General features: G+C 35.8%; 7 protein-coding genes across 9 annotated transcripts; 5 read left to right on the top strand and 2 right to left on the bottom strand.

The window, feature by feature from the left end:
- Positions 1–6,473: 6,473 nt before the first annotated feature.
- On the top strand, positions 6,474–9,222 carry LOC106444016 (protein LURP-one-related 11). The gene is made up of 2 exons (XM_013885556.3): positions 6,474–7,882; positions 7,995–9,222. Exons 1-2 carry the CDS (start codon positions 7,568–7,570, stop codon positions 8,370–8,372), a joined length of 693 nt encoding a protein of 230 aa, XP_013741010.1. The 5' UTR covers positions 6,474–7,567; the 3' UTR covers positions 8,373–9,222.
- Positions 9,223–9,295: 73 nt separating this feature from the next.
- Positions 9,296–10,337, top strand: LOC106442214 (E3 ubiquitin-protein ligase RSL1-like). Its single transcript, XM_013883925.2, has 2 exons — positions 9,296–10,154; positions 10,250–10,337. The coding sequence occupies exons 1-2, from the start codon at positions 9,328–9,330 to the stop codon at positions 10,335–10,337; spliced, it is 915 nt and encodes a 304-aa protein (XP_013739379.2). The 5' UTR covers positions 9,296–9,327.
- A 2,434-nt stretch (positions 10,338–12,771) lies between these two features.
- Positions 12,772–15,539, top strand: LOC106439356 (subtilisin-like protease SBT1.5). Its single transcript, XM_013880782.2, has one exon. It carries the CDS (start codon positions 12,985–12,987, stop codon positions 15,286–15,288), a length of 2,304 nt encoding a protein of 767 aa, XP_013736236.1. The 5' UTR covers positions 12,772–12,984; the 3' UTR covers positions 15,289–15,539.
- A 2,470-nt stretch (positions 15,540–18,009) lies between these two features.
- On the top strand, positions 18,010–20,143 carry LOC106439355 (ethylene-responsive transcription factor RAP2-2-like). 2 transcript variants are annotated; one of them, XM_048776440.1, is made up of 2 exons: positions 18,010–18,516; positions 19,165–20,143. In XM_048776440.1, exons 1-2 carry the CDS (start codon positions 18,240–18,242, stop codon positions 19,938–19,940), a joined length of 1,053 nt encoding a protein of 350 aa, XP_048632397.1. In that variant the 5' UTR covers positions 18,010–18,239; the 3' UTR covers positions 19,941–20,143. The 2 variants fall into 2 exon arrangements, with proteins under 2 accessions (XP_048632397.1, XP_048632396.1); XM_048776439.1 differs by having other exon boundaries at positions 19,159–20,143.
- A 1,421-nt stretch (positions 20,144–21,564) lies between these two features.
- On the bottom strand, positions 21,565–23,579 carry LOC106442213 (E3 ubiquitin-protein ligase SIRP1). Its single transcript, XM_048776437.1, has one exon. It carries the CDS (start codon positions 22,460–22,462, stop codon positions 21,839–21,841), a length of 624 nt encoding a protein of 207 aa, XP_048632394.1. The 5' UTR covers positions 22,463–23,579; the 3' UTR covers positions 21,565–21,838.
- Positions 23,580–24,131: 552 nt separating this feature from the next.
- On the top strand, positions 24,132–26,145 carry LOC106439354 (chaperone protein dnaJ 6). The gene is made up of 7 exons (XM_013880781.3): positions 24,132–24,375; positions 24,482–24,594; positions 24,774–24,867; positions 25,054–25,130; positions 25,257–25,313; positions 25,401–25,634; positions 25,709–26,145. Exons 2-7 carry the CDS (start codon positions 24,484–24,486, stop codon positions 25,835–25,837), a joined length of 702 nt encoding a protein of 233 aa, XP_013736235.1. The 5' UTR covers positions 24,132–24,375; positions 24,482–24,483; the 3' UTR covers positions 25,838–26,145.
- Positions 26,146–26,538: 393 nt separating this feature from the next.
- On the bottom strand, positions 26,539–27,852 carry LOC106444015 (protein PATRONUS 1-like). Of its 2 annotated transcripts, none has more exons than XM_013885555.3 (5): positions 27,727–27,852; positions 27,505–27,575; positions 27,150–27,416; positions 27,016–27,062; positions 26,539–26,925 (listed from the first exon to the last, which is right to left on the bottom strand). In XM_013885555.3, exons 2-5 carry the CDS (start codon positions 27,569–27,571, stop codon positions 26,728–26,730), a joined length of 579 nt encoding a protein of 192 aa, XP_013741009.1. In that variant the 5' UTR covers positions 27,572–27,575; positions 27,727–27,852; the 3' UTR covers positions 26,539–26,727. The 2 variants fall into 2 exon arrangements, with proteins under 2 accessions (XP_013741009.1, XP_022572136.1); XM_022716415.2 differs by having other exon boundaries at positions 27,664–27,795.

The raw sequence follows: 27,852 nt of genomic DNA, 5'->3' as shown, positions 1-27,852 counted from the left end.
ACAATTTAGTTTTTAGGCTTGTATACAAAGCTATTGTTGTGGTGATCAACTGGTTTTAATATCTCCTTTTATGACCCATATGTCTTGAGTTCAGGTCTCATTAGCATACCTTTTTAACCTATCTAGAATAATTATGAACCATGTAAAACTAAATTCTAGCTCCGCCACTGATTACAGTGAGCCTTAATAATGCTATTCCTTCAGCTTGAAAGTTTTATAGTTAAGTTGTAGACTAAGAAACCTTCGAAATAAAATCAGTATAAGAAAGCCTCAGTATACGTCAATCGTCAATGGTAACTAATCAATTGTCCACTTCTCGTTTTGAATCCATATTGCTATGATCTTCCACCTTAGATTGTGAGTCCATACTTGAATCTACCATCATAGTTTGTTGCTACAAGATTCTGATAAAACTAAATTGATAATGATAACATTTTTATAAACATTTTGTTTCTATATTTAGAAGTAAAGTTAGCATTGTTCCACATTTTCTTGAAGAACTCTATTGTGAAGATATTGAAGTAAAAAAAGATTCCTGTTATAAAAAAAAATTATACAATTGGTTTGGGAAATACATCATGGGTCCTCATAAATTATACATTTTTATAGTGCAACATTGCCTTTTCCTTGCCATATCTTGGTTATGATATTGGGCCGTAGAATGTGTTTGACAGGGGCGGACGCAGGAAGGCTTTGGTGTGGCATGTGCCCAATACAAAATATATTTTTTCCTTTAATTGTTTTTTTTTTGTAAATTTTTTTCCTTTAATTGTTAACAGAAAATTAATGTAGATGCCCTCGATCTAAACAAGTTTTACACTGTATGACCCATACTAAAAAGGTGGCTTGATCCGCCCCAGTGTTTGAAGTCAATGGACTCGGGTTTACACGCCCAAATTGTTTTTTTACGTATATGTTTTAACTTAAATCATATCCATTGATGAGTGATGACGACAAATAAAAAGACAAGTGCATAATCCCAATTGGAGTTGGATAAGTGGCATAAAGCAAAGTTTTTAAAATTCTACATATGTACTATTTTATTATATTATATTTAAAACATATAGTGGAACCACTTGTTTGGTTTCTGTATTTGGATTTTCTTCTCTTTATATGTTTGAAAACTTTTCTTTTTACCTTATTAGCCTAATTTATTATTACGGTAGAAACTCTATAAATTAATATTCGATAAATTGATAAACATTATAAATTAATAAAAAAAATTATCCCGAGTTAAGTCGGTTCAAAATATAACACAAATCTATAAATAATAAAATAATTTTTTTTAAGAAATCTCATGTAAATATATGGTTCCATTAAAATCACAAATTAATAATATATCTATATATATTTGATATAAGTACAAACTAAAATTATTTTGTTGGTTTTATATTCATAATGAAAAAACCTATATATATTCTTAACATTTCAATATATTTTGATAATATTTAGTAAAATTATATTGAAACCACATTTAAATTATATGAAACATAATAAAATATACCAAATAATATAATAAAACAATATGAAAATTAAAGTTTTAAAATTTAATTAATGTATATACGGTAAAATCAAATATTTCCTTATTCTATAAATAAAATATTCATAAATAGAAAAAAAATTGAAATATGAAACTTTTTGTAAATTATTAATTCTATAAATTAATAAAATACCATAGTCCCAACATTATTAATTTATAGAGTTGTATTGTACATTCGTTTCTTACAAAGCACTATATTTACCATTCTAATTTGTTAACTTCATGCATGCTAATCTTGTGTGTCTCATTCGAATTTCTTTTTTTTTTTTTTTTGTCATCAATTTTACAGACTCATATTGACTCTGTGAACCAAACTGGGAGATCTTGATCCATGTGAACTACAAAAGACGTTTCCTTCCTAGCACTGCGGGCTAAGCTATCCGCCTTCTTGTTCTGCGTTCTTGGTACATAGATAATCTCTACTCGGAAAAAACTCTCTTTCAGGCTGTTTATATCTTCCAAATAACTTGCAAATGCTGGCCATTCTTCTGGTTCTGAAACCATCTTCACCAATTGAGAACAATCCGTTGCAAACGTAACATGAAATTGTCGTAAGTTTTTCATACATTCCATTGCCCATAATAAAGCTTCCATCTCCGCATGAAGAGGAGTAAGAGAAGCCCGAACATTCCTTGCACCCATCAAACCCGCAAATCCTTCTAGAGTACTGTACCATCCTTGACCTGAAAAAATCTCATTCTCTTTCCAGGAACCATCCGTAAAACACCATCTTCCTGGAATTGCCGGAAGAATCATAGCCTCTACCTGTGGAATCCTCTTGTGGTCAGTCAGTATTTGTGCCTCAGCCCAGAGTTTTGATTCTGTTTCTGCCAGTTTAAGGGTATCCAACGGATCCACATCCAGATTACTAAAGACTTTATTATTTCTTCCTTTCCATATATACCATAGTATCCATGCAAACTGATGATCTTCCATCTGTGGAACAATTCTCCAAAAGAGATGATCCATGTTCACAAAGAGAGAACTTGTTGGAAACATAGCTGGACTTGTTGGAATCTTTGAAAGAGCCCATGTCTGAAGTGCAGGAGGACATTCGAAGAATACATGGTTGATCGATTCCTCCTCAGCTCCACATCTTGCACAAACGATATCTCCGGGTATCCCTCGCTTATGCAGATTCTTCTTGACTGCTATACACCCTGTCACCAATTGCCATAGAAAATGCTTAATCTTTGGTTGGCACCGTATTTTCCAACAATATGCCTTCAAAATATCCACTGTGGGTCCAAACACTAATGGTGATCTTTCCTTATCTGGGTATATCCTTTCAATTTGATATCCAGATTTAACCGTGTATTTTCCATTATTTGTGAAATACCATCCATCTTTGTCTGCCATTCGAGTTCTACTCAATGGTATACTTTCTATTAATTTCACATCCTGTGGGTCCACCAAAGCCCGAAGCGCCGGCGAATTCCATCTTCGCAAATGAGGATCAATAAGAGAATCCACTGTAAGGTCTGGGTAAAGATTGTGTTGATTTTTATTTGCTGGTCTCGGGCGAGTGGTTGGGATCCAAGGATCGCTCCATACGGATATAGAAGATCCTGTTCCCACCCTTTTGATTAGTCCTTTGCTTACCAGAGATCTAGCTGAAATAATACTCCGCCAACCATATGACGGAGAATATGAACGAATCGGCTCCAGGGGTGATGCATTCCTGTAATACCGACCTTTAAAAACGCGAGAAAATAAGGTATTTGGCTTCTCTATCAGCCTCCATAATTGTTTACCAAGCATCGCTGTGTTGAAATCAGTGATATCTTTAAATCCTAAACCACCATCCTCCTTACTGACACATACTTTGTCCCATGATTTCCAATGCATTCCTCTTGTATTACCGCCAGGGCTCCACCAAAATTGAGCTACTGCACTCGTCAGCTTTTTTGCAGTAGCCTTGGGTAAACGATAGCAAGACATCACATGATTTGGCAAAGCCGTAATCACTGATTTGATGATCACCTCTTTTCCTCCTTTCGTAAAGAACTTAAAAGTCCAGCCATTGACCCTATTATTTAGCCTATCCTGTACGAAGACAAAAACTTGTATCTTAGAACCTCCAAGACTTTCCGGCAATCCTAGATAAGTTCCCATTCCTCCCAGATTCTGTATGCCCAAAATATCTCTTAGCTCTTGTCGGACAGATTCTTCGATTTTGTGTCCAAATTGAATTGAAGACTTATCAAAGTTTATTAGTTGACCTGAAGCTTTCTCATATTCCTTTAAGATCCTTAGAATAGTGTGACACTCTTCCTTTTGAGCTTTACAAAAGTTATTTTGTGTCTCATTCGAATTTCTTAAAATTTAAAAGTGGTCTTTTAATTACGACTATTCACATATAGTTAAAGATGTAGGGACCAATTGGCCTTTTGCACACCAGTAGAAATGCATGTGCGTGAAAAATAAGATTAGGCTACCTAATACTTAAATTAAAGTACTTCGTAGACTACATCATCTATTGGTTTAATTAATCTAACAAAATACTAAGCAATTCTCCCATTTTTGTCAGTAATCGATGTATGGAGCTGGTGCTTATCGTAACACAGAAGGGCACAAAAAGCACAATTCAAAGGGTTAAATATATTGATTTGTAACGTATGATGTACACTTAGGGGCGAAAGGTTATGTATTTAACTCATTGTTAAGAGTTTTTTTAAATGTCAGAAACTGTCATATGATCTGTCATTTGATTAACTAAAACTATCGCAATCTACATTAAAAAGGTGACACTAAAACTATCGCAATCTAAGTTGAAGTATATTAGTGTTTTCTTACGAGTCTTCTTTTCATGAGAAGAAATATTTCCTTCCTTTTTGTAGTAACGTTTGAACATTTTCTTACTAGTGTTACCATACCGTGAATAAAAGACTAAACGTTTTAAAACGGTAATTAGGTTTTGAACTTTAAATCTAATTAAATCGAGATACATAGAATCATAGATTCATAGAATATGATAATTGTTACCTGGTATAACAAATTAGATCGTTTAAGTATATTTTAAAATGCTTTTTTCAGTTATTTCTTCAACTTGCTAGTATCAGTGTTTTGAAACCCGATCCAGAACCGCGGTTGAACCGGTAAATCCGGTGATCCAGAAAAAATTCGGTTTGGATTTTGTGAAAAATCCAATATTTAGAAATCCGCAAAAACCCGGAACCCGATGCCGGTTGAACCACGGGTTCAACCAATAAATCATTTTTACTTATTTTTTTTTAGTTTTTAATTATGTTTTCAGATTATGTTTTATATTCTAAGTTTCCAATTAGGTATTGACAAAAAAAAAGTTAGGTTTTTCCTTTTCAGTTTTATATCTGTGATTTTTAGATTTTGATGAAAATTTAACTCTACCAAAATTTAATTTTGGTAGAGAAAACCAAAATTAGTTGATGTGATTTGGTGTTATTTTATTTCCGTTATTAACAATTTATTACAATGATCTTTTACTTTTGGTTTATTTTGTATTTGAAGTTTACTTTATTATTCACATTAAACATTTAAATATTTATAAATTTTATGTCTTGATTTTTTTTAGATGTCATAACTCTTACCTTTTTAGAGAAAATTTTAAATAGTCTAAACTATTTTTTGATATTTTGTATATCAAATGAAAATAAAAATATAAAAACTAAAGTTAAGTATTTTCTAAATGTTTTCAAACATAAAATATATACATATCCAAACTATTATTTTATGTTTTTTAAAAAAATTAGAAAATATTAAAATTTAGTTTCTATATTTTTATTTACATAGCTGATATATTATTATATATTAAAATTAATTCATTTATTAACTTGCGGTTGACCCGTGGTTCATCCGCGGTCGATCCAGTGATCCAGCAACCCGTTAAGTTATCCGGTTCAGTGTCCGGGTCGGGTTTAAAAACATTGGCTAGTATGATTTTGGATATCCGTCAGCCACGATAAAAGTTTAACACTTTAAATATAGAAAAAAAGAGCCGCGATAAAGGTTCAACATGCCAACAATTTGATATTACGTTACTAAAGTGTATAAAATAGTACGACAAAGAAAAAAAATAGTACGACAAACTAAAACCTAATTTTATAACTAATTTTCACGATTAAAGAAAGAAACTAAAATATAGATAAGACAAAAACAAAAGGGTAATGGTGTCTGGCGATTATCCGCTAATTAGGGCCTGACTGGTTCAAACGCAGCGGTTGCGTTTGCGGCTGCGGGAGTTTGTGGATACGGGCGGTTGCGGTTTCTAGCGGTTTTAAGAGATTTGTACGACTGGTATTGCAGTTAAAAATTGGTGCGTTTGCGGGTGACTTATGACTGGTTAACTACCAAATGCAGTAATAGTCAAATAATAAATTAACAATATTTACATTTAATATAATTATAAAAATATCAAAAATCATGAAATTATAATAAATATAAAATTTATATTTAGAAAGTTATAATTTTAATTTTTTGAAAATTTTTTGAAATTGTTTTTATTATTAATTTTTATAATATTAATTAAAATATAATAGATATATTTTAATATTTTCATAATTTAAATTTTAAATTTTTTATTAAATATTTTTGCTTTTGTATATATATTGTTTTTAAAAAAAGAAAAAAATTTTACCCTCCCGCAACCGCCTGCAACCGCAAACGCTAGCTGGAGCCAGCTTTTGAATTTATGAGATTCGGAGCGGTTTGAAGCGGTTTAGAGCGATTTGAATGATTGTTGCAAACCGCCGACAACCGCTACTAACCGCAAAAGCTGCGTTTGCGGGTGGTAGCGGGAAAACCAATCGCCCCCTAAGACCTAAACGGCTAAACCTGTGACACTCTGCACTTTTAGTCGACTGCAACAGTTATATAATTATACGTAGTGTACATATTTTAATCACAGTATAAATGGTACGTGCATTTAAAATTTTATAATTCTATCGTGACGATGTATACATTCATATATATGTATACATATATGTATATTAAGATATCTATATGCGGTCGCTGGTATTGTGCGATCTATATATGTACAACAGGAAAAAGTGATTATGTTTTAATTGACATTTATTTTATCTACGACTTTCACATTTTATATGTATACAATTGACTAATTGGATGTGAGTGCGACATGCGCACACGAGGAAATACAACTCAAAATCGATTGCGCAACTTCTCATGCTACCTAGAGCCTCATCTCTCTCTAGTATTTTCGTAAGACTATATCGAAAATTAAATAACTGCATTATATCTAAGTACCACCTATTGATCCGTCGAAACTTTAAGAACAAAACTAATAAAATAATTTAATTTAAATAAAATAATTTTTAATCCTGGATAAAAATGTATCAACTAAAAGGTGCCAAGTGTTTTCTTCAAAAAAAAAAGTGACAAGTGTTTACAGAAATTCCAGTGAGGTTTTTTTATAAATAAATTATCATTTACCATTATTTTCTTATTATATATTATTCTGGTTTTTAAATGCAAGATTTTTTTTGAGAGAACATTTCAATGAAAGTGTTTTAAGTAATTAAAATAGAAAAAAAATCAATATGACCTGTACATGAAATGTGTGCTTGATAAAATGGTTTAGATTTTTTTTAACATTAATTTTAACTAAATATTTTTTTTATAAATACTCACTTAAAGATTTTGAGTGATGTGGATGTTATTGTCGTTAGATTTTCACATTAAACATGTGGAAGAAGACCTCGATATCGATATGTATATATAGTTCTTTACACATCAAGACCGTAAACTGTATAACTAACTTGAGAGAACAAGCATAATTAACAGATGTAATTTTGTTTTGAAGATTCAAACATATGATGGGACCAACTTTATTTGAACATTGAATAACTATACACGAGTAGAAAATCATTAAGTTTATTTTTGTTGAAAAAAAAACTTAAACTAATCAGAAACGAACATGGTGAGTACCTTCCATAAATCAGTAGTAGTATATAAACCCAAAGTTCGGTCCAATTATGTCGACCAAAACAATTCACCAAAAAAGAATCTTATCATTGTCTCGATATATATTATATGCAAATATCTCGACAACCTTACGAAACAAAACCTTGGCAGAATCGTATCTGTCCAGCGGAAACTATGGTGAAAATTCATCCCGACCATACGACCTCCGGGGCCGGAAACATAACAAGTTCGCCGTACTTGACAACGGAGAAAGAGAGTTTCACGATTTGGATGAAGTCGTTGGTGTTTAATACAAATGGCTGCACCGTCTTCGATTCTAAAGGAAACATAATTTATCGTGTCGATAATTATAACTCTAAGAGCTGCCGTGAAGTTTACCTCATGGATTTACATGGTCATGTCTTGTTTACCTTACGTAGCCAGGTAGATGAACGTCCCAGTTTTATTATTTCATGCAAGTTCTTTTTTATTAATTTATTTTTTTAACACATTTTTATTCACTTTTAAATTAATTGTTTCTGTGTGTGTTCTGTAGAAATTTGGATTATTCAAGACTTGGGAAGGATATAGATCACCATCGGGGACATCTGATTCAACAACAAACTCAGAATATTTTCGAGTGAAAAGTAATATTTTTCAGGTTCCGAGTAAAGATTCATATTCTTCTTATAGAGTTCTAACGGGATCGTGTAGAAAGAATGAACAATATCATTATAAGATGGTAACTCGGGGATCAAGTTTAGGAATCGAGGACATTTGTGGAAGAGTTGTGGCAGAAGTGAAGAGAAAACAATCGAGGAAAGGTTTGGAGTTTGGAGACGATGTTTTGACGATGGTGGTGGAGTCACAAGTTGATCACTCTTTCATCATTGGACTTGTTTTAACTCATAGGCTTATCAATCGTAAACTGTAATAAAGGTGGTGAAAATTTTGATTAAATAGTTGATAACTAATTGCTGAGTTTTTTTTAACTTCCACATATTTTATATCTATGTTGCTAATGAAAGTACAACTGATGTATGTTACTTGTTAGATTGAAGGTTCGGTAAAGTGAGTGTAAGCTCTTTTTTTTTTTCATTGAAATGTTTGAGAGTTTAAAGATGAAGACAATTATAATTATTCGAGATATCGATTTAAAAAATAATTAGGTTATGGTAATATATATGCTAAAGAGGTTAAGGTGCCGACAAGATTCCGTAAACTAGTATAAAGCGAGTTGGAGTATGATTAGTTAAGTACCAGCAAAGTCCCAGTTACAGTATAAAACTTTCTCAGTGATATTTAAGTCCCTTCCTAATAGAAGAGCACCGTTAATCTTCGTTGAACACTAAACGCAGCACCATATATGGAAACACATCTGTGTAGCTCAGTTCAGCTATTGGTTGCACTAGCTGAACAATTCTGGAAATATCTTGCAGAGTAGCACCAATCTTTGCAATTTCTGCATTAGGATAATTAGGATTAGGGTATTGAGAGTTATTCTTCCATTCTAAAAAGAAGAAACAAGACGTAGATGAGGCCATGCTTTTGTGTAAAATTACCTCCCAACACAAATACACAATGAGCAAGCCGTTTTTGAAATGGTTAAAGATGTTCTCTGGTTTATAATTTGTAGAATTAACATATTTTCTAATCAACAAGAAAAAAGGTATATAAAATAAAGTAATGTTGACATATATATGCAATAATGTAAATATATACTATAATATTTGTTCGTGAATAAGAAAGTCATTTTTAAGAAAGAGGAAAAGTTTCATTCAGCTAATTCAATGCAATTTACCTTCCAATATATACCATAATTTAACATGAATGCACACCTAAATCAAACTCAAGACAAAGCAAAAAAAAAAAAATCAGAAGAGTAAGATATGGGAACATGCTTCTCTTCGCCATCATCATCACGCACAAGGATGGAAGATTATTACTATTACCCTGCGTTATACGATTACGACAAAGGTTACACACCCTATGCGAGAAATCTCCATCTCCAAGAAGCTCTGTCTTCTTCCTTGGTCTCTTCAACAGCCGAGACTAACCATTATCCCCAACTCCATAGACATATGGCCTCGCCTATTAAGCAGAAAGAACCAGAGAAAAAAACTGAGAACAAACCCGCCGAACCATCTAGATGGTTATGTATGATCTGCATGGATGAAAAGTCTCCCTCCGACATCTTCCGAGGAACCACTAGTTGCACTCATTACTACTGCACCGAGTGTACCGTACGTTACGTGACGACCAAGATAGAAGGAAACATAGCCATGATCAAGTGCCCTGACGTGGACTGCACGCGACTTCTAGAGCCCTACACGTGTCGAGATATAATCCCAGGGGACTTGTTCGAGCGTTGGGACAAAGCCTTGTGTGAGTCTTTGATTGTGTCGTCGGAGAAAGTGTACTGTCCGTTTGAAGACTGCTCAGCGATGATGGTGGTGGACGATGATGATGATGAAGTGACGGAGACGGAGTGTCCGTCTTGTCACCGACTGTTCTGCGCTCGGTGTAAGGTTACATGGCACGCGGGGATTGGTTGCGAGGAGTTTCAGAGAAGTGGGAACACGAGGAAGAAGAATAAGAGTAGCGATGAAGAAGATGCTATGTTGATTCAAATGGCTAATAAGAAGCACTGGAGGAGGTGTCCTAGTTGCAAATTCTACGTTGAGAAGATCGATGGTTGTGTGCATATGAGTTGCAGGTTAGTATTTTTCATCATATTATAAATCTTTTGTAAAAAAAACTAATTATAATGTTAAATTGGTTATTGTTTGATTTGTTGGATTATTTCCTCAGGTGTGGATTTAAGTTTTGCTATCGTTGTGGAGCAGCGTCGAGTTATAGTCACGCATGCCACATTCGTAGTCTTATTTTAAAATACTAGTTACATGTTACTGTTTTTTTTTTGTGAGGATATACTTCTTAGAACATCATTATCCACAGAATATAAGAAACAATTTCTTAATTTTTAACTAAAAAGATAAGAAACTGCTTCTTAATTTTTAACAGTTTCTTAATTTTTTTAATAAAAGTTAAAAAACAGTTTTTTATATTCCGTTCGTTAAGAACCGTACTCTAAAAATTTCTCATTAATCATGCTATAGATCTTTTGTCTTTGAATTTGTTTCTTGTTTTGCATGCAATATACTGGACTTGTTTTGCATGGATGTGCTCTATGTTAGTCTCTACTCGGCATACAAACTAGAGCCCAAATTTTGACATTTTCGGATATTGGATTTAAGCCCATTACATGAATTTACAAATGTATATGAAAAGAAATAACAATACTAAAAAGTTCCGAAGGTTTTAGACTTTTGCTCAAAAAGTTAAAGCCAAAGTGTAAAAAGAAAGAGAGCTGTTCCGCGTTGGAGAGCTTCCACTCATTACTAGACTTCCACAATAAGTCAATAATTGCATCTGACTTGAATCAAAATAAACTAATAAAGTATCATTTTCTTTTTACAAAGTCACTATTCGAAACGCATAACAATTTCAATAATTTAGACGGAAACTTGGATATTCGCTTGAATAATTCTACAAAAAAAAATAATACACAGGACCTACTTTTAAGTTCGTATCACCCCACCAATACAGTTGAATGGGGGTACATATATTCGTTTTATTATAGCCTCGAGTATTATTTTAGATGGTAGCTTGAAGGTAAAAAGATAAGAAAAAAATAGCAGAAACGAACAAAAACACGTGAACACACGACTTTTGGCTTCTGTGTGTTACTAAAATGCGTTAGGATATACTGTTTACACTAAATTTTACAAATGCTCTGTCCTCAATAATACAATAAAAGCATCAACCTACTCAGGTGAGTTTCTATGGAAACAATTCGTATTTGTTATGCCTCCTCCAACTTCCAAGGTTCAAAATATGGTGTTGCAAACTATCTCTATTTGTTAACTGTTGATAAAATAAATATTTGTTTTTTAATGAAAGTAAGATTAATGTGTTCAATACATTTTACATCTATCAAAACCCTTTTTCTAGTCAACATTTCACAAATCTCAATGCCTTATCCTTATTTTGATTAATCATAGTTAAGCTGTTCAAAGAACACGAGCGATTTGAACACGTGTTGAACAAGCATGGGACCTACATGACATCTACCGGTTCAGATGACGTGAACAATCCTTAGCTTTATAGGCTTTGTAGTGTTTGTAGTTGGAATCATTTAAACTTTAGTTACAAAGATGGAATCAAAATATCATTGAACTTGAAGATAATAATAACAATCGACAAATATACATTCAAAATCCCGTGAACGAAACAAACATATGAATCTGTCACCTGAAACATAACTAGATTTTATGTTCATTCATATCTTTTTATTGAGCGATAGCTATGTGAGGAAAAATAAATTCGATCTTTAATTCTTCCAAAAGCATAGAGGTAATTGTCGTAATAAAAAAACAGTGAAAAATACCAAAACGTTTCAGAGAGAGAAGAGAGAGAAAGAGAGAGAAAGTAAATCTGAGAGGGGGCTCGGCGGTCGGCCGGCGCGTGAGCGTCCGTGCCGCCGCCGGAGCACTTGTTCTTTTCAGATAAAAATCGTTGTGTTTCGAGTAACATATCCGGGAGGCGGAGGCTCTCACAGATCCGTCGCCGCCGGTCTTTGTCTCCGCGGCGGGGAAGCTTCTTCAGTTCCGGCGTCTTCGGCTTTAGCTTCCGGGAGGTGAAGGCTTCCACAGCCTTACGTCGCCGGCTTCGTTCCCTAGTCTTTAGGGTTTAGGTGTATATCGTTTGTTCCCATCTTTCTGGTTTTCTTTCTTGTTTTGGTTGTTTGAGTGTTCGTCGGAGAAGAGTGAAGTACTCCGACGGAAAGGGGGTTGTTGCATGCGCGGATTTATCTTTGGGTGGAGTTGTTTAACGGTGATGGATGAGATCTCGCCTCGGCGATTGATTCTCTCCGGTCCAAGATCCTTAAAGATGGTTCGAGGTGAAGAGTGACGGAGCTATGGAGTTCCGGGTTTGGCCGGTGGATCCGATGGTTGGGTCGCCGGTGGTGATAGGAAGCGGTAGTGACGCGTTGGCCTCGTGACACGTGTATCCTTGACGGTGAGGATGGCAACACGTGTCCAAGCTTTAAAATTCGGATCGGTGAGGCGGCCGACTCTACTGTCTTTAGGTTTCTAGGGTTTCTCGTTTTGGGCCGTTAGTATTGGCCCATTTGGAGATTGGGATGCCCGTTTGGTTTGTTGGGCTGTAATGTGCGCTTTTGTACTGGGCTTGGCCCGTTTTATTAATTATTAATCAAAATCACTCAGTTGGAAAAAAAAAATTGTCGTAATAAAGAAAGCAAAAAGACATTGCCTCCAGCTCACAGACACTAGCCAGTGTCGAGACACAACTTCTTCTGCTTTGCTCTGTACACACTCCACAAAAGTCTTCACCTCTCTTTCTCCGCTTCCTCCCAAAAATCAAATAACAATGTGGTACCCTCTTACCTTATTCTTCTTCCTCCACTCACTAAGCCATATCTAGAAGACTAGAGCCAACACTTAGTCTGAAAAACTCCGTCAATGGCTCTCTTCTTCTTCTTCCTCTTCCTCTTGACTCTCTCTTCTGCTTCCTCTATGAACGACCAAAACTCTTTGACTTACATCGTCCACGTCGACCACGAAGCTAAACCCTCAATCTTCCCCACTCACCGTCACTGGTACACCTCCTCTCTCGCCTCACTCACTTCCACTCCTTCAATCATCCACACATACGACACCGTTTTCCACGGCTTCTCCGCAAGACTCACCGCTCAAGACGCTACTCACCTCTTAACCCATCCTCACGTCATCTCCGTTATCCCCGAGCAAGTCCGTCACGTGCACACCACTCGCTCCCCTGAGTTCCTCGGCCTCAGGTCCACCGACAAAGCGGGTCTTCTCGAAGAGTCCGACTTCGGGTCGGATCTCGTCATCGGAGTTATCGACACGGGCATCTGGCCCGAGAGGCCCAGCTTCGACGACCGAGGCCTCGGCCCAGTTCCCGCCAAATGGAAAGGCCAATGCCTACCCTCGCAAGACTTCCCGGCGACGGCGTGTAACCGGAAACTCGTCGGAGCGAGATTCTTCTGCGGCGGGTACGAAGCGACCAACGGGAAAATGAACGAAACGACTGAGTTTCGCTCTCCCCGCGACTCCGACGGCCACGGGACCCACACGGCTTCGATCTCCGCCGGGCGTTACGTTTTTCCGGCGTCGATTCTCGGCTACGCCCGCGGCGTCGCTTCCGGGATGGCTCCGAAAGCTAGGCTCGCCGCGTACAAAGTCTGCTGGAACTCCGGCTGCTACGACTCCGACATCTTAGCCGCGTTCGACACGGCGGTCGCCGACGGCGTCGACGTCGTCTCTCTCTCCGTCGGCGGCGTGGTGGTTCCGTACCACCTCGACGCGATCGCGATCGGAGCCTTCGGAGCGATCGACAGAGGGGTATTCGTCTCCGCCTCCGCCGGAAACGGCGGTCCCGGCGCTTTGACGGTGACTAACGTCGCGCCGTGGATGACGACGGTCGGCGCCGGAACCATCGACCGCGACTTCCCGGCGAACGTGAAGCTCGGAAACGGGAAAACGGTTCCGGGCGTTAGCGTTTACGGTGGGCCGGATCTTGAACCGGGTCGGATGTACCCGCTTGTGTACGGGGGAAGTTTACTCGGAGGTGACGGTTACTCTTCGTCTCTGTGTATAGAAGGCTCGTTGGATCCGAGTTTGGTTAAAGGCAAGATCGTTCTCTGCGACAGAGGTATCAACTCGAGAGCTACCAAAGGAGAGATCGTGAGGAGAAACGGAGGCTCGGGGATGATTATAGCGAACGGTGTCTTCGACGGCGAGGGACTAGTCGCTGACTGCCACGTGTTACCTGCGACTTCGGTTGGTGCTTCGGGAGGTGATGAGATTAGGAGGTACATATCTGAGTCGAAACAACCAACGGCTACGATTGTTTTCAAAGGGACCCGACTTGGGATCCGACCCGCACCCGTAGTTGCATCTTTCTCAGCTCGTGGGCCTAATCCGGAGTCGCCGGAGATTCTTAAACCGGATGTTATCGCACCCGGTTTAAACATTTTGGCTGCTTGGCCTGACCGGATTGGTCCATCCGGTGTTCCTTCCGATAACCGGAGAACGGAGTTCAATATTTTATCAGGTACTTCAATGGCGTGTCCCCACGTGTCGGGTCTAGCCGCTCTTCTCAAGGCGGCTCATCCAGATTGGAGCCCGGCGGCGATAAGGTCAGCATTGATGACTACGGCTTACACTGTGGATAACCGAGATGAGCCAATGCTGGATGAGTCAACCGGGAATACATCTTCGGTTATGGATTACGGGTCGGGTCATGTTCACCCGACCAAAGCTATGGATCCAGGATTGGTCTACGATATTACATCTTACGATTACATCAACTTCTTGTGTAACTCGAACTACACGGGAGCCAACATTGTGACGATAACTCGACGCAAAGCTGACTGTGATGGTGCTAGACGCGCTGGACACGTCGGGAACTTGAACTATCCGTCGTTCTCTGTTGTGTTTCAGCAGTATGGAGAGAGTAAAATGTCGACACATTTCATTAGGACAGTGACTAATGTAGGCGATTCTGACTCGGTTTATGAGGTTAAGATTAGGCCGCCGAGAGGGACGAACGTGACGGTTGCGCCGGAGAAGCTATCGTTCAGACGGGTTGGGCAGAAACTAAGTTTTGTGGTTAGAGTTAAGACGACGGAGGTGACATTGTCACCAGGAGCGACAAGTGTTGAGACTGGTCATATAGTTTGGTCTGATGGGAAACGAAATGTTACAAGTCCTTTGGTGGTTACTCTTCAACAACCTCTGTGAAGGTTTTTTTAGGCTTTTGAGACCTGAAGAATTCTGGTCTCTTTGTTTTTCTATAAATTGTGAAAGTAAGAGATCATATAGCTGGTCTTGTTGTCTAATGTCTAAGATCTTTGTCGGACGTTCATGTAATATATAGTAGAGTGTTCATTTGATGATGTGGGCTTTTAATTGAGGCTTGTAGAGCTTAAAGCTCTGAGCCCAAATCTTTCTTGTTCAAGGTGAAATATATTATGATTTCATTATTCATTTTACTACTTGGGTTACTTGAGTTTCACAACTTGTATGAATGTATGGTCCCATATAGTTGAACAAAAATATCTTCTGTTTCTTTCAGGATATGGGCAGCTTTCAATCATCTTCTGTTTCTTGAGATCAGCTATTTTAGGAACTTTATCTCAATCGAACAAAAGAGAATGGTCCTAACATTATCTTGTATATATTTATTGTATTGGTATAACTTTATCTTCTACACTCAGTACACACGTATAGTAATACATCGGGAAAACGGCTTATTCATGCCCGAACTAAGGGTTGCTGAGAGAATACATACCTCAACTTTTACTGCAAGTCGAAACATACCTACACTAATCAAAAATTTAAAATTCATGCCTGAACTATGGGTTGATAAAAAAATACATACCCCAACTCTTATTGCATGCCAAAACATACTTTAACTAATCAAAAATATGCCTAGTCTTTAGAAGTCAACGCTAATTTCAATCTATACTATTATTTTTGAAATAATTTTATAGCAACGGAGCTCTCACGTTAAAAAACAGAGTGGCTAAAGTTTATGTTATCCTTAATGAATTTTTATATATATTCTATTATATAATAAAAAAAAATTATATTAAAAATCTTATATATTTTTAAAAAATTATGATGATTCTTATATATTGTGTTGTTATCTTAAAATAATAGTTTACTATTGTAAAAGTAAAAAAAATTAAGAGACATGATTTTTGCAATATTATATTTTCTTAAAAATATATGATAATTCTTATATATTGTGTTGTTATCTTGAAATAATATTTTACTATTTTGAAAGTTAAAATTTAAGATAAAAATAATATCTAAGTAAATATTAATGGAGCAATATATTTGTATAAGGATATTTTCTAAGAAGTGATTTTAAGATATATTTGTATATATAAGAATTATCTTTTTTTTTTAAATATAATATTGTAAAAAATAACTTCTTTTAATTTTTTTACTTTTATAATAGTAAAATATTATTTTAAGATAACAACATAATATATAAGAATCATCATAATTATTTTTAAAAAATATATAAGATTTTTAAAATAAAATTCATTTTATTTAAAAATTCATTAAGGGTAACATAGAATTTAGCCAATCTAATTTTTAACGTGAGAGCTCTGTTGCGAAAAATTACTTCGCAAATAAAATTCATTTTATTATATAATAGAATATATATAAAAATTTATTAGGGGTAACATAGATTTTAGCTACTCTAATTTTTAACGTGAGAGCTCTGTTGCGAAAATTTACTTCGCAAATAATAGTATAGATTGAAATTGGCGTTGACTTCTAAAGATTAGGCATAAATTTCAAATTTTTGATTAGTTAAGGTATGTTTTGGCATGCAATAAGAGTTGGGGTATGTATTTTTTTATCGATCCATAATTCAGGCATGAATTTTAAATTTTTGATTAGTGTATGTATGTTTTGACTTGCAGTAAAAGTTGAGGTATGTATTTTCTCAGCAATCCCTAGTTCGGGCATGAATAAACCGTTTTCCCGTAATACATCTTCAGTTCTCTCGAATACAATTTTGTGAAAACATAATAGAAAAAAGTAATTTGTCTTTAAATGATGTTAAGGAGCACCGAATAATATCAATCAGGAGATTTGATATGCAATTAACTAAATAATAAACAACAAATGATATGATTTAAAGTTTGAACTATGAAGATGAGCGTCAAGGGTGTGGTACAAGGAGGGACCGACAATGCTAAAGCGTTGTCGTGAGTCAACTTGCTCAACTTGTTGTCTTTCTCTTATCTCTTTTCAAATTTCAATAAACTTTGTCTGTGTCAATATTCATGGCCTCTTTTGTTTACTGTGGTCACACGGATACACTTTCTTGACACTCTTCGGTAGTTCTTCAAGATTCTAAGATAAATGTTTTCACCCTTAACTTTATAGGAGCTTTTACATCATTGTTCTGTTTTTTTCCCCCATAGCTAACTATAATCATGTAAATGTAAACACTACTAATAATCCCAAAAAAATGTTACAAGGGAGAGTGATAGTATTTAGAAAAATGATCTTAATCGTAAATATTATTTTTTTCTTAAGTAATGTGTAAAATCTGTATAATTCATCAACTTCCTATAACTAGTTAAAGCCTAAGCCATCAAAGGATAAAAATCTAATGTTCATAATTATTATTATAAGAACCACATTTGATTTCTTGTTGTCGGCTTATTAATTTGAAAGATCCAATCTCCATCATCACTTATCATTGTTTAACTTGTTATAATCTAGGAGATTACTTTTTACATTTGACCACAAATACCACATGGTGGTTAACTAACACACTCAAACTTAACTACTAAACGATAACTCCAACTATTTAAGCTCAACAGATTTACCCATATATCTTTTAGTTTAGAAATATTTTGAATGAAAATAATAAAAAAGATATTTTCATTTTTCAATGTTATCTATGATTTTCTTACCTTAGCTATACTATTACTCAATGGCATTATCGTAGAATCAGTCACAAAGTAAGGGTACAATGGTGAGTAAAAATCAACCTATATAATACACGACGCACCATCCCTCTATCTTTCTGGAGAGCACCAAACCACAGAGAAAGTAAACTATTAAATACAAAGAGCACCCCAAAGAAGCTAATATTCGCCGTTTCGCCGCAAAGTTTGCATTTCAACATTTAACACCCCTTAAAAGACTTTAACGCCGCCATGTGTGGAGGAGCTATAATCTCCGAATTCATCCCTCCGCCGAAGTCCCGCCGCGTCACCAGCGAGTTCATCTGGCCGGATCTGAAAAATCTGAAGAAGAAGTCGAGGAAGCGATCCCATTTCTTCGATCTGGACAACGAGTTCGAGGCTGATTTCAAAGGGTTTAAGGATGATGATTCGTCTTTTGAGTGTGAAGATGGATTCGATGTGAAGCCCTTTGCCTTCACCGCAGCTACCAAACCCGTAGCTTCCCTTCCCACCAACGTCGCCACGACTGGTAACATATTCAGATTATTCATAAAAGTTTCGATTTTTATTTTAATTAGGAAAAAAAGATGAGAGATTTTATTTATAATTCTCTTAAATTTGATATGGGTTTGTGGATCTTAATCATGATGTTAACATTCCAGTCATAAAGTCAAGATCTTTATAACTTTTCAAAGTTTCTGGGGAAAGGGACAAGAGATGGATCTTTTTCTAGCTTTGGTCTTTTATTACATGATTATTAGCCTGTCTTTATATCTAGAAGTATTGACAAGTTGTCAAGTAGTAGTAAAGAGTTGACTTTTCTACTTTTATATGATCATTTTAAAGTTCTTGAAATGATTTAGATCTTGGTTTTCACTTTTCAGAGGCTTTTACTTAGTGTTTAGCGTCAATTATTGTTTCAAGCCTATGTAAATGGTTTGATATTATTAGTTTTGTTACTATGTTGATCAAATTAAAACTTAAAAGTTCTTGAAATGATTTAGATCTAGTGGATCTTGGTTTTAGAGGCTTTTACTTAGTGTCTAGCGTCAGTTATTATTTAAAATCTGTGAAAATGGTTGATATTATTAGTTTTGTTACTAGATGCAGTTTTGTTTATGTGTATTTTCGACTTTAATTTATGAGTTATTTTGTGTTTTGACTCCGTAAGGTTCAGTTTCTGACAAGAAAGCTGTGGAGTCCGATGAGAAATCTGGCAAGAGGAAGAGAAAGAATCAGTACAGAGGGATTAGGCTGCGCCCCTGGGGAAAATGGGCTGCTGAGATCCGTGATCCTAAAAAAGGCTCACGAGAATGGCTTGGAACGTTCGAAACCGCTGAGGAAGCAGCAAGAGCTTATGACGCAGCTGCGCGCAGGATCCGTGGCGATAAAGCTAAGGTGAACTTCCCTGAGGAGGTGATCAGTAGTCCTAAGAAGCCAGTGGCTAAACCAAACCAGACCCCAGCTTTGGTTCAGCAGCCAACGCATGTGAGTCAGTACTGCAACAACTCCTTTGACAACATGGGACATGACTCCTTGAGTTTCATGGAAGAGAAGCCTCGGGTTTACAACAATCAGTTCTTCGATGTTGGACAGTATTTCGGTTCCGACCAGGGGAGTAACTCATTTGACTGCTCTGAGTTTGGGTGGAGTGATCACGCCCCCAAGACACCACCAGAGAATTCTTCAATGGTAGTTAACAACAACCAAGCTACCTTTGCTGAAGAAACCATTGCAGCCAAGAAGGTCAAACTCAGCTCTGAGGACGAGACAAGCGACAATGATGATCTGATGGCGTATCTTGACAACGCCCTGTGGGAGTCTCCGTTAGAAGTGGAAGCTATGCTCGGCGTAGATGCTGCTGCTGCTGCTGGTGTGGCTCAGGAAGAGGCAAACCCAATGGAGCTGTGGAGCTTAGATGATATCAACTTTATGCTGGATGGAGACTTCTGAAGTGAGTGATGGGTTGCCTAGTTTGTAAATAAAGCTGTGTTTGTGTGTGTGTGTTGGTGAGTTTCAAGCCCATTGTGAAGACAAACAGCCGTAACTTTTACTTAATCTTCAGTTTGGTTTTTGTGTTTGTTGTCTTGTTTTGTATCCCTAAGACTTGTTTAACAAGTATAATAAAAACGGTGTTGGAACCTCTGTTTTTTCTATGAATCTTCTCTGTTTAACATAACTTTTGCTTGGTATATAGTTCTTGTAAACTTTCTCGTAGTTTACATTCATTTTTTCTTTAAAACATGTTCTTTAACAATTAAAATATAATTTTGGTTATTTTCAAGGTAACATAAGACAGGGAAGATAACATTAGAAGTCGGTCATCTAAATTAAAGTAAGAGAAAATGTCTAATTGAATAATCAATGAGCCTTTAGAAGGCACCTATAACTAACAGTATTATCAATTATTTGAGGTTGCCTTCGTTAAAAACTCCGCAGGCCGCAGCCGTATGCAGAAATAATCGGGTCTGATGAAAATCATATTCAAAGTCGTACTCGTACAACGGTACACGGTACAACTACAGCTAGAATATATGATGCAACTTGAGCACGTTACATTTTTAAACACAAATAATACTCAATATCTCGTATAAGACCATCTGATAGTTTTGTATAGAAAGAAAAAGGAACTAAAAAGAGCATCTCCAACGATGAGACCAATAAATCAAATTTGATGTTTTGGTGTCATAATCGTTTTGTCATCTCCAACAATAATATTAAATTTTACACCAAATACCACAGAGTCGATCTCAGAGTTTTTTAAAAAAGAATTCTATTTGAAATTTTCAAAACTCTCCTAATTTTAATTTGTAGATTAAAGATAAAAAATTTTGAAATTGGGTGATATTAATACTTGTAAATACATTGGATTAAAATAAGGGCATCTCCATCCCCACTCTATTTTTTCCTCTAAAATGGAGTAAAAGTGAATATGGAGTAAGGAACGCTCAAACCCAACTCCATATCTCACTCCATAATGAAATTTACTCCATAAATAGAGTAATCTATTTTTTGTTTGTTCATCACTCCATTATGGAGTGGGAAATGGAGTAGGGTTGGAGCAATTTTACTTCATTTGCACTTTTACTCTATTTTGGAGGAAAAAATGAAGTTTTACATTGGAGATGCTCTAAGAAAGTAAAAGAGAAACATAAAATGTTGCTAAAAGACTAACTTTTATCGATGATATTAATACTCGTGAATATATTCAATATGAACAAGAAAGAGTTGTACGAAAAGACATCATCAACAACAACAACCATCTTCAGTTACACAAAAAAAATAAACAATATTTGGAAATTTTGAAGGTTCCGGATCAAACTTACCACTATTAGTGTTGTTGTAATATTTAAATTTGTGAAATTGTTATGCCTTCATATAATTTTTTAAAAGCTTTTTTTGTTAAGTTTCTTTTGTATATTTTGGTTATCTAAATCTAGTTTAAAATATATTAAATCTTATTTAAAATTTTATTTAATTTTACGTGTAAACTTAAATTTTGTAAACAAAACTTAAAATATTTATGAGATATAATTTTTATAAGGATTAAATAATAAACAAGAAAATATTTATGAATCATAAATGTGATGTGTAATTATAATGACCAAAATGCAAATAAAAATATAAAACGTCAAATTTGAAGTTTTGAATAATGAAACTTCAAATACAGAGTTTCACTCCTTAAAACTAGTTCTTTTTTGGAAAACAAAAAATTTCATATTTGAAATTACAGAATGTCTAACCAAGGAACAAAACAAAACGAAAGAGTCTCAAAAACAGAACTAAAGTGATAGATGTTGAACAATATCCCAAATAAGGCTGGTCTGGAATCCTTGGCGAGTACTTTGGAGTCAGATAGTACCGTGAGAGATCGAATTGTTCCTTGCATCCGCTTCCACGTTCTCATTACTTAAGTCAGATAGTACATATCGGCACACAGGACACGAACTGTGAAGCTCAAGCCACGGTACTATACACTGTATGTGAAACTTGTGCTTACATGGCATTTCTTTAGCTTCACTTCCTTTCGCAAAGTCCTCCAAACAAACTGAACATGTCAACGGCTCACATACTTTAACCGTTGGGAGATTCTCCACTGCTTCATTTCGTGCTGGAAGAGTCCATTGTCGCCTTATTGAATCGTCATCATCTACACTATGAAGCAAGCGGTCAAAAATCCGATCTGTGTCTTGAATCAACTGCAATACTGCAGCCCGATCTAATTCAATCTCTCGTTCATGTTCCCTGTCTCGATGACGACTACGACGATGATTATCATTTCCATCAACATCAGCAATATTGACCTCATCATTATCCACACCAAACTCTGTCCTCCTAAACCTTCTACCGAATTCAATCTCTTCGCCCATTTCCTCAACGAACTCGCTTCCGCAATGAGAACATTTGATCTCGTAGTCGTCAATGATAGGATTCACAGCTTGTGAACACATATAACACCAATACCTAGCCGCCATTGCCTCTTCCTCCTCCTTCTCCAATCAACTCTGTCTCTCGTTTCTGAAAGAACAACCACAAGAAGAACATAAGAAACAATAAAAAACCCTACAAAGTTTCCATCTTTCATACGTTTAAAATCAGACAGGAAAAGTCTTAAGGAGATTTGTAACAAAATCAAGCTTCCTATGCAAACACAAAGTGATCTAGAGGAAAAATAACAAATACAACAAAACCATTAGTTGTAAAAGTTTCTTACTTTCTTCTTTAGATCTCCACCAAGAAGCTTCTCTTTATCTGGGAGTCTGCAGAAATGGTGAGAGACGAAGAAAAGAAGAAAATATATTTACCCAATCTAAAGCTAATTAACTTATAGTACAAGTTTATATCTAAGCGAGAGAAAGTTGAGCGAGAAAATGCTCTCCCGGAACCCCAAGTGTGCTTAAGTTGGTTTTATCGGGTTCCGTGTGCGTTTGAGTTTCGGAGTAGTTAGAAAGAATTAGGCATTGAGTGTAACGGGACACATGCAGAATAAAAGCACTGGATGCAGTTTAGTTTTACGTGTTATTTATTTTTCATCTGCAAATAAAAGGAGGAAGCTGGGTGGCCCAATGCATGAGCATCCTTTTTTCAACTTTTTTCTTTTACGAAATGGTTGTCTATAAATATACATTCCTTCTCATTATTCATATTCACAGCTTCAAAATTTTCTCTGCAAATGAGTTTTGTAATATTTTTGTTTTTCTTATACTATATACAAATGATATATCTATGTTGTGATTAATATTTTTTCCAAGCTGCGCACGGATTATGTATTTTAATTGTTAAATTTATCTCTTTTAGTTTGTATGTGATTTCTTACTTTTTACAATTTTTAGAAAATAGTTCAGCATTTTTATATTTAAACTGATCTAACTTGTTGAAAGAAAAAAAACAGATCCAATATATTAGGGAGTATATTAGCATTTTCTTTTACTAATAGTCATATACATAAAAATAATTCGGATTTTGTGTTTAAAAAAATAAAAATAACAAATCGAACTTGCATGGGATATGATGTAATTGATATTTATCCACATTTTATATGAAAGTGTAATTACAAAAATTATTTACACAAGTTATAAGTTGGAGTAATATAGAGTTTATATAAGAGAAAAAGACCAAAATAACACTAAATCAAGTTTTTGTTCCCAAACTAGCACTCAAGGCCAAAAGTCACAAAAATAGCACTCAATGGATGGGGTTTAGGGTTTAGAATTTAGGATTTAGGGTTTAGAATTTAGGTTTTAGGGTTTAGAGTTGAGAAGTGAGGTTTTGGGGATAAGATTTCAAATTTTGAAAATTAAAAAAATTTAAATTTTTCAAAAGATAAAATGCTATTTTGGTCATTTTAGTTTTTGAGTGCTATTTTTGTGATATAAACTTAGAAATGTGCTATTTTGGAGATTTGCCCTTTATATATTAGCATTTTCTTTTTACTAGTCATGTGTAAATATATAATTAATTCAAATTTTGTGTGTTTAAAAATAAAAATGTCAATCCAACTTGTACGGGATGTGATGTAAATAGATATTAATATCCACATTTTATATGAAAGTGTAATTACAAAAATTACTTACACAAGTTAATATGGTAATCCGATCTTTTTTATTCACACAACTCTCAAAATATGCTTAGTTGACCAAACAAAAGAGGATGGAGAAGATAATTATTAATTAAAAAAAAGGAAGGTACTAGGATAAAAGAGATCTTAAGACAAGTGGTAAGAGGTTCTGGAGAGTTCCATTCCCTCTCTAACGTATGTTGGAGAGATAGAGGAAAACAAAAAATTCTTCTCTCCCAACTTCTTCTTTGATCATCTACGATCTTCAGTGTTCCTGCGTCTTAAGAACGTAGTTTCGAGTCCATTGAACCCACTTTAGTACCAGTATTGGTCTGTGCTCTGAGACTCTGTTTTTTTGGGTAGTTGAAATTCATCGAAAGAATCGATTTTTAATGTGTTTTTGTCGGTTTTGGTTTGTGGGTTTTGAGAAATCAAGGCATGGCGTCGAACAGTAACGAGAAAGGGAACGATGATCTGTATGCTGTTATGGGTTTGAAGAAGGAATGTACCACCACGGAGCTCCGTTCTGCTTACAAGAAGCTCGCTCTTGTGAGTTTTCGTTTCGTTCCTCTTCGTGTTTTGTTCATTGGTCATTGAAATTGAATCTGTTCTACCTGATCTGGAGTGTTGCATGTAATAATAGCAAATCGATTTGTTTTTTTGACTGGATTAAGTAATAGATTCTGTGAATAAAGATCATGCCTTTGATTTGGTATGTTGTGATTTAGAGATGGCATCCAGATCGTTGTTCGTCGATGGGGGATTCGGAGTTTGTAGATGAATCAAAGAAGAAGTTTCAGGCTATCCAAGAGGCCTACTCTGGTAATTTCCACCAACCTTTTTGCTTCATCTTTCTTCTCAACGTTCTTTTTTTTTAATTGTTTGATGGAACAAATGGGAGTTGATTATTGGATAACATAAAGATCCTCTTGATGTGTACTTTTCTTTTTAAGTATTGTTTTATGTTTGTGAATTAAGTTTTTTTTTTTAATTTTGTGGACACAACAGTTCTGTCTGACTCCAACAAGAGGTTCCTCTATGACGTTGGAGCTTATAATAGTGATGATGATGATCATGACCAAAACGTAAATCTCCCCTTTTTTTTGTCTTATTTTTGCTTGAAGATACAGTTCATGTCTGGTTGGTTTTGTATTGAAAATGGATATGGCTTTTGTATGGCTATTGAACATATGAACCATGTTGTTTTGCAGGGAATGGGAGATTTTTTGAACGAGATGGCTACCATGATGAATCAGTCAAAACCTAGTGTAAGGCAGCCTGCTTTAGTTTCCCTTATGTTTTTTATTAGACGCTATTGATTTGATTGCGCCTGATTGAGATGTTGGTTTTGGCAGGAGAATAACACAGGGGACAGTTTTGAACAGTTGCAAGATCTGTTTAACGAGATGTTTCAAGGAGACGCTTCAGCATTCTCCTCATCATCATCATCATGCAATGCCTCAACTTTCACTTCCTCTTGTAGCTTTGTCTTTGACACTAATACTCAGCAGTCACCGTTTGAGACAAACTCGATGGGGATGAATGATCCTTTCGCGTTTGACCCCAGAGCTCACACCTTCTCTTTAGGGGTAATTGATATTCATAAAACCTTAATGCTCATCCTGAAGATGATTTGTTCTTGATGATGAAATGGGTTTTGCAGGTGGAACATCAGCAGGATTTCAAGAAGGGGAAGAACAATGGTGGGAGAAGAAACAGGAGGAAGAACAATGCTCAATCAGCTACTCACGAAACGTCGTCGTCAAACAACTATGGAGTCCCCACTTCATAGCTGTTGAAGACCATCTTTTTGATAACTTATCTCCACATTTGTCGACTAGTCACACACAAGAGGACTGGTTCTGGTCTTCTCAACAAGGATGCATCAAAAACTCCAAACGTTGTCGTTTGTAAAACTACCCTTCTCGTTCGTTCTCTCGGAGCTTTTTTCTCTCTCTCTCTCTCTACTTTGTTATTGAATTGTTGTCTCATAAGCAAGAGTCTTTAACACCATTGTTATTTAATACTTGTCCTAGACTCTTAATTAGTCATTGGTTTTCTCAGCATTTGATTATCTATACAACAACTTTTTGTTTGGTATTGAACCAAGCATCACATAGTGATGGCAATATATTATTGTTTTCGACTAATCTGAGACTGGTCTTTTCACCAATCAGCTGATAATCAGCATTTGATTATCTATAAATTTAATTGAACAATTGGTGGAGCTTGAGAAAGAGAAGGCATTCTTAAAACTCAAATGGATATGTTAAGGAACATTCAAGAAGCTGGAGACTGTGTAAGAAGAATCAGGAGTTCAAGGATAATGGCAATGATGTTGATAACATTGGATACAGTGCTTGTGGAATGTGTAAACGGAAAATTGGATACGATTTTTAGGACTGTCTCAAACATTGGTGGTACTGGTGGTACATGGAAACTGTATGAAATGCTGAAGTCAAATCATAAACTCGGCCAATGAGAATGCTCATACGCTTGAAAAGATTCCAACTTTTTTAATTCATGAAATCAGTTAAAGAGAGTGATGGACGGACACAGAGTTGTTAAGTACATAAAGAACTGAAGCATTGATGAGCTGAAACGAAAGAAAGTTGCTTGCTATTACTACTACTACTACTTCATCCGAAGGATGAAAAGCTTAGACACTTAAGAAACAGACATTCAGAAGAGGTCGTCAAAGTCTTCCTTGAGAGTGAATTCGTCTGAATCAAACCGCCAAGCCAGAGGTGTGGAAGGCATCATCATAGAGCCATGACGTATTGGAGAGCGCCAGGGGGTTGAGCTCTTGAGCCAATCAGTCAGCTTGGGAGATGGAATCTCTTCTGGTTCCTCACAAGTCAGATTGTTCTTACCATCCATCTGTAACCAACAAAAAGATTCATGTTAATACTTAAAACCTCTCATAACTCAAGAGTCACAGATACACATTGAATAAGAAGAGTCGAGTACCACTTCTTTGTCATACTTGAGATTCTTTCCCTTGACGCTGGACGAATCTGTGAAAACAAAAAAGAACAAGCTTAAACACAAGTTTACAAAGCAAAGACATCAGAGGTTAAAAGACACACATCTAGTTTATTTACCATGGTGGAGTAGAATGTCAGCAGAGAAGTGATCATCCCAGAGACTCTGCTGCTCTTTGATGCACTTGCTGTGATCATGCAAGAACATCTCTCCAGCTATGTTGATTTCTCCCTTTGCAGCAGACGCGAGTTGCTTGTTCTTAGAAGAAGCTTTGGGAAGAACACCAGACTTGTTTGTGATATCATTCAGAGCCTTACGAGCCCCTCCAGGTTTCTTCTGACCAAGTACAGTTCCTTTGGTCTTAAGAGAAGCAGCAGTAACACTCTCTGAGATAAAACAAAAAGAACAAAACATTCTATCAACACATATATACTTTTCTGAAAAGAGAGAGAGAAAGAGAGTAAAGTTAACTACTTTTGCGATGAATCGGAGCGTTCTCGTCAGGGAAGATCATCTGTTGAAGAGTGTTCATGTTCGCCATAGATCTGCAAGAAAAGGACCAATAAGATGGAAGCAATCGTCAAAATCAATCAGTTGGAAACCCTAAACCCTAAATTTGATTCTCCAGAACACCTAAAACACAATGATCCTCTGTAAATCTGAAAACTTTATGAATCAAATAACAAATAATCTCACGATTAACGGTTTCTTGGTGATTTTCTTGTGGGAGAGAGAAGTGGAGATTGTTTAACGCTAACTTTTTCGAATCTTGTTTCTTTGCTTTTATCGATGATTAAAGAAGAGAAGACTCCGAATCAAGCG

Source organism: Brassica napus, chromosome A3, assembly GCF_020379485.1.
Source record: "Brassica napus cultivar Da-Ae chromosome A3, Da-Ae, whole genome shotgun sequence".
Taxonomy (NCBI): Eukaryota; Viridiplantae; Streptophyta; class Magnoliopsida; order Brassicales; family Brassicaceae; genus Brassica; species Brassica napus.
The sequence above is the reverse complement of the archived record's forward strand: the minus strand, read 5'-3'. Positions and strand labels throughout refer to the sequence as shown.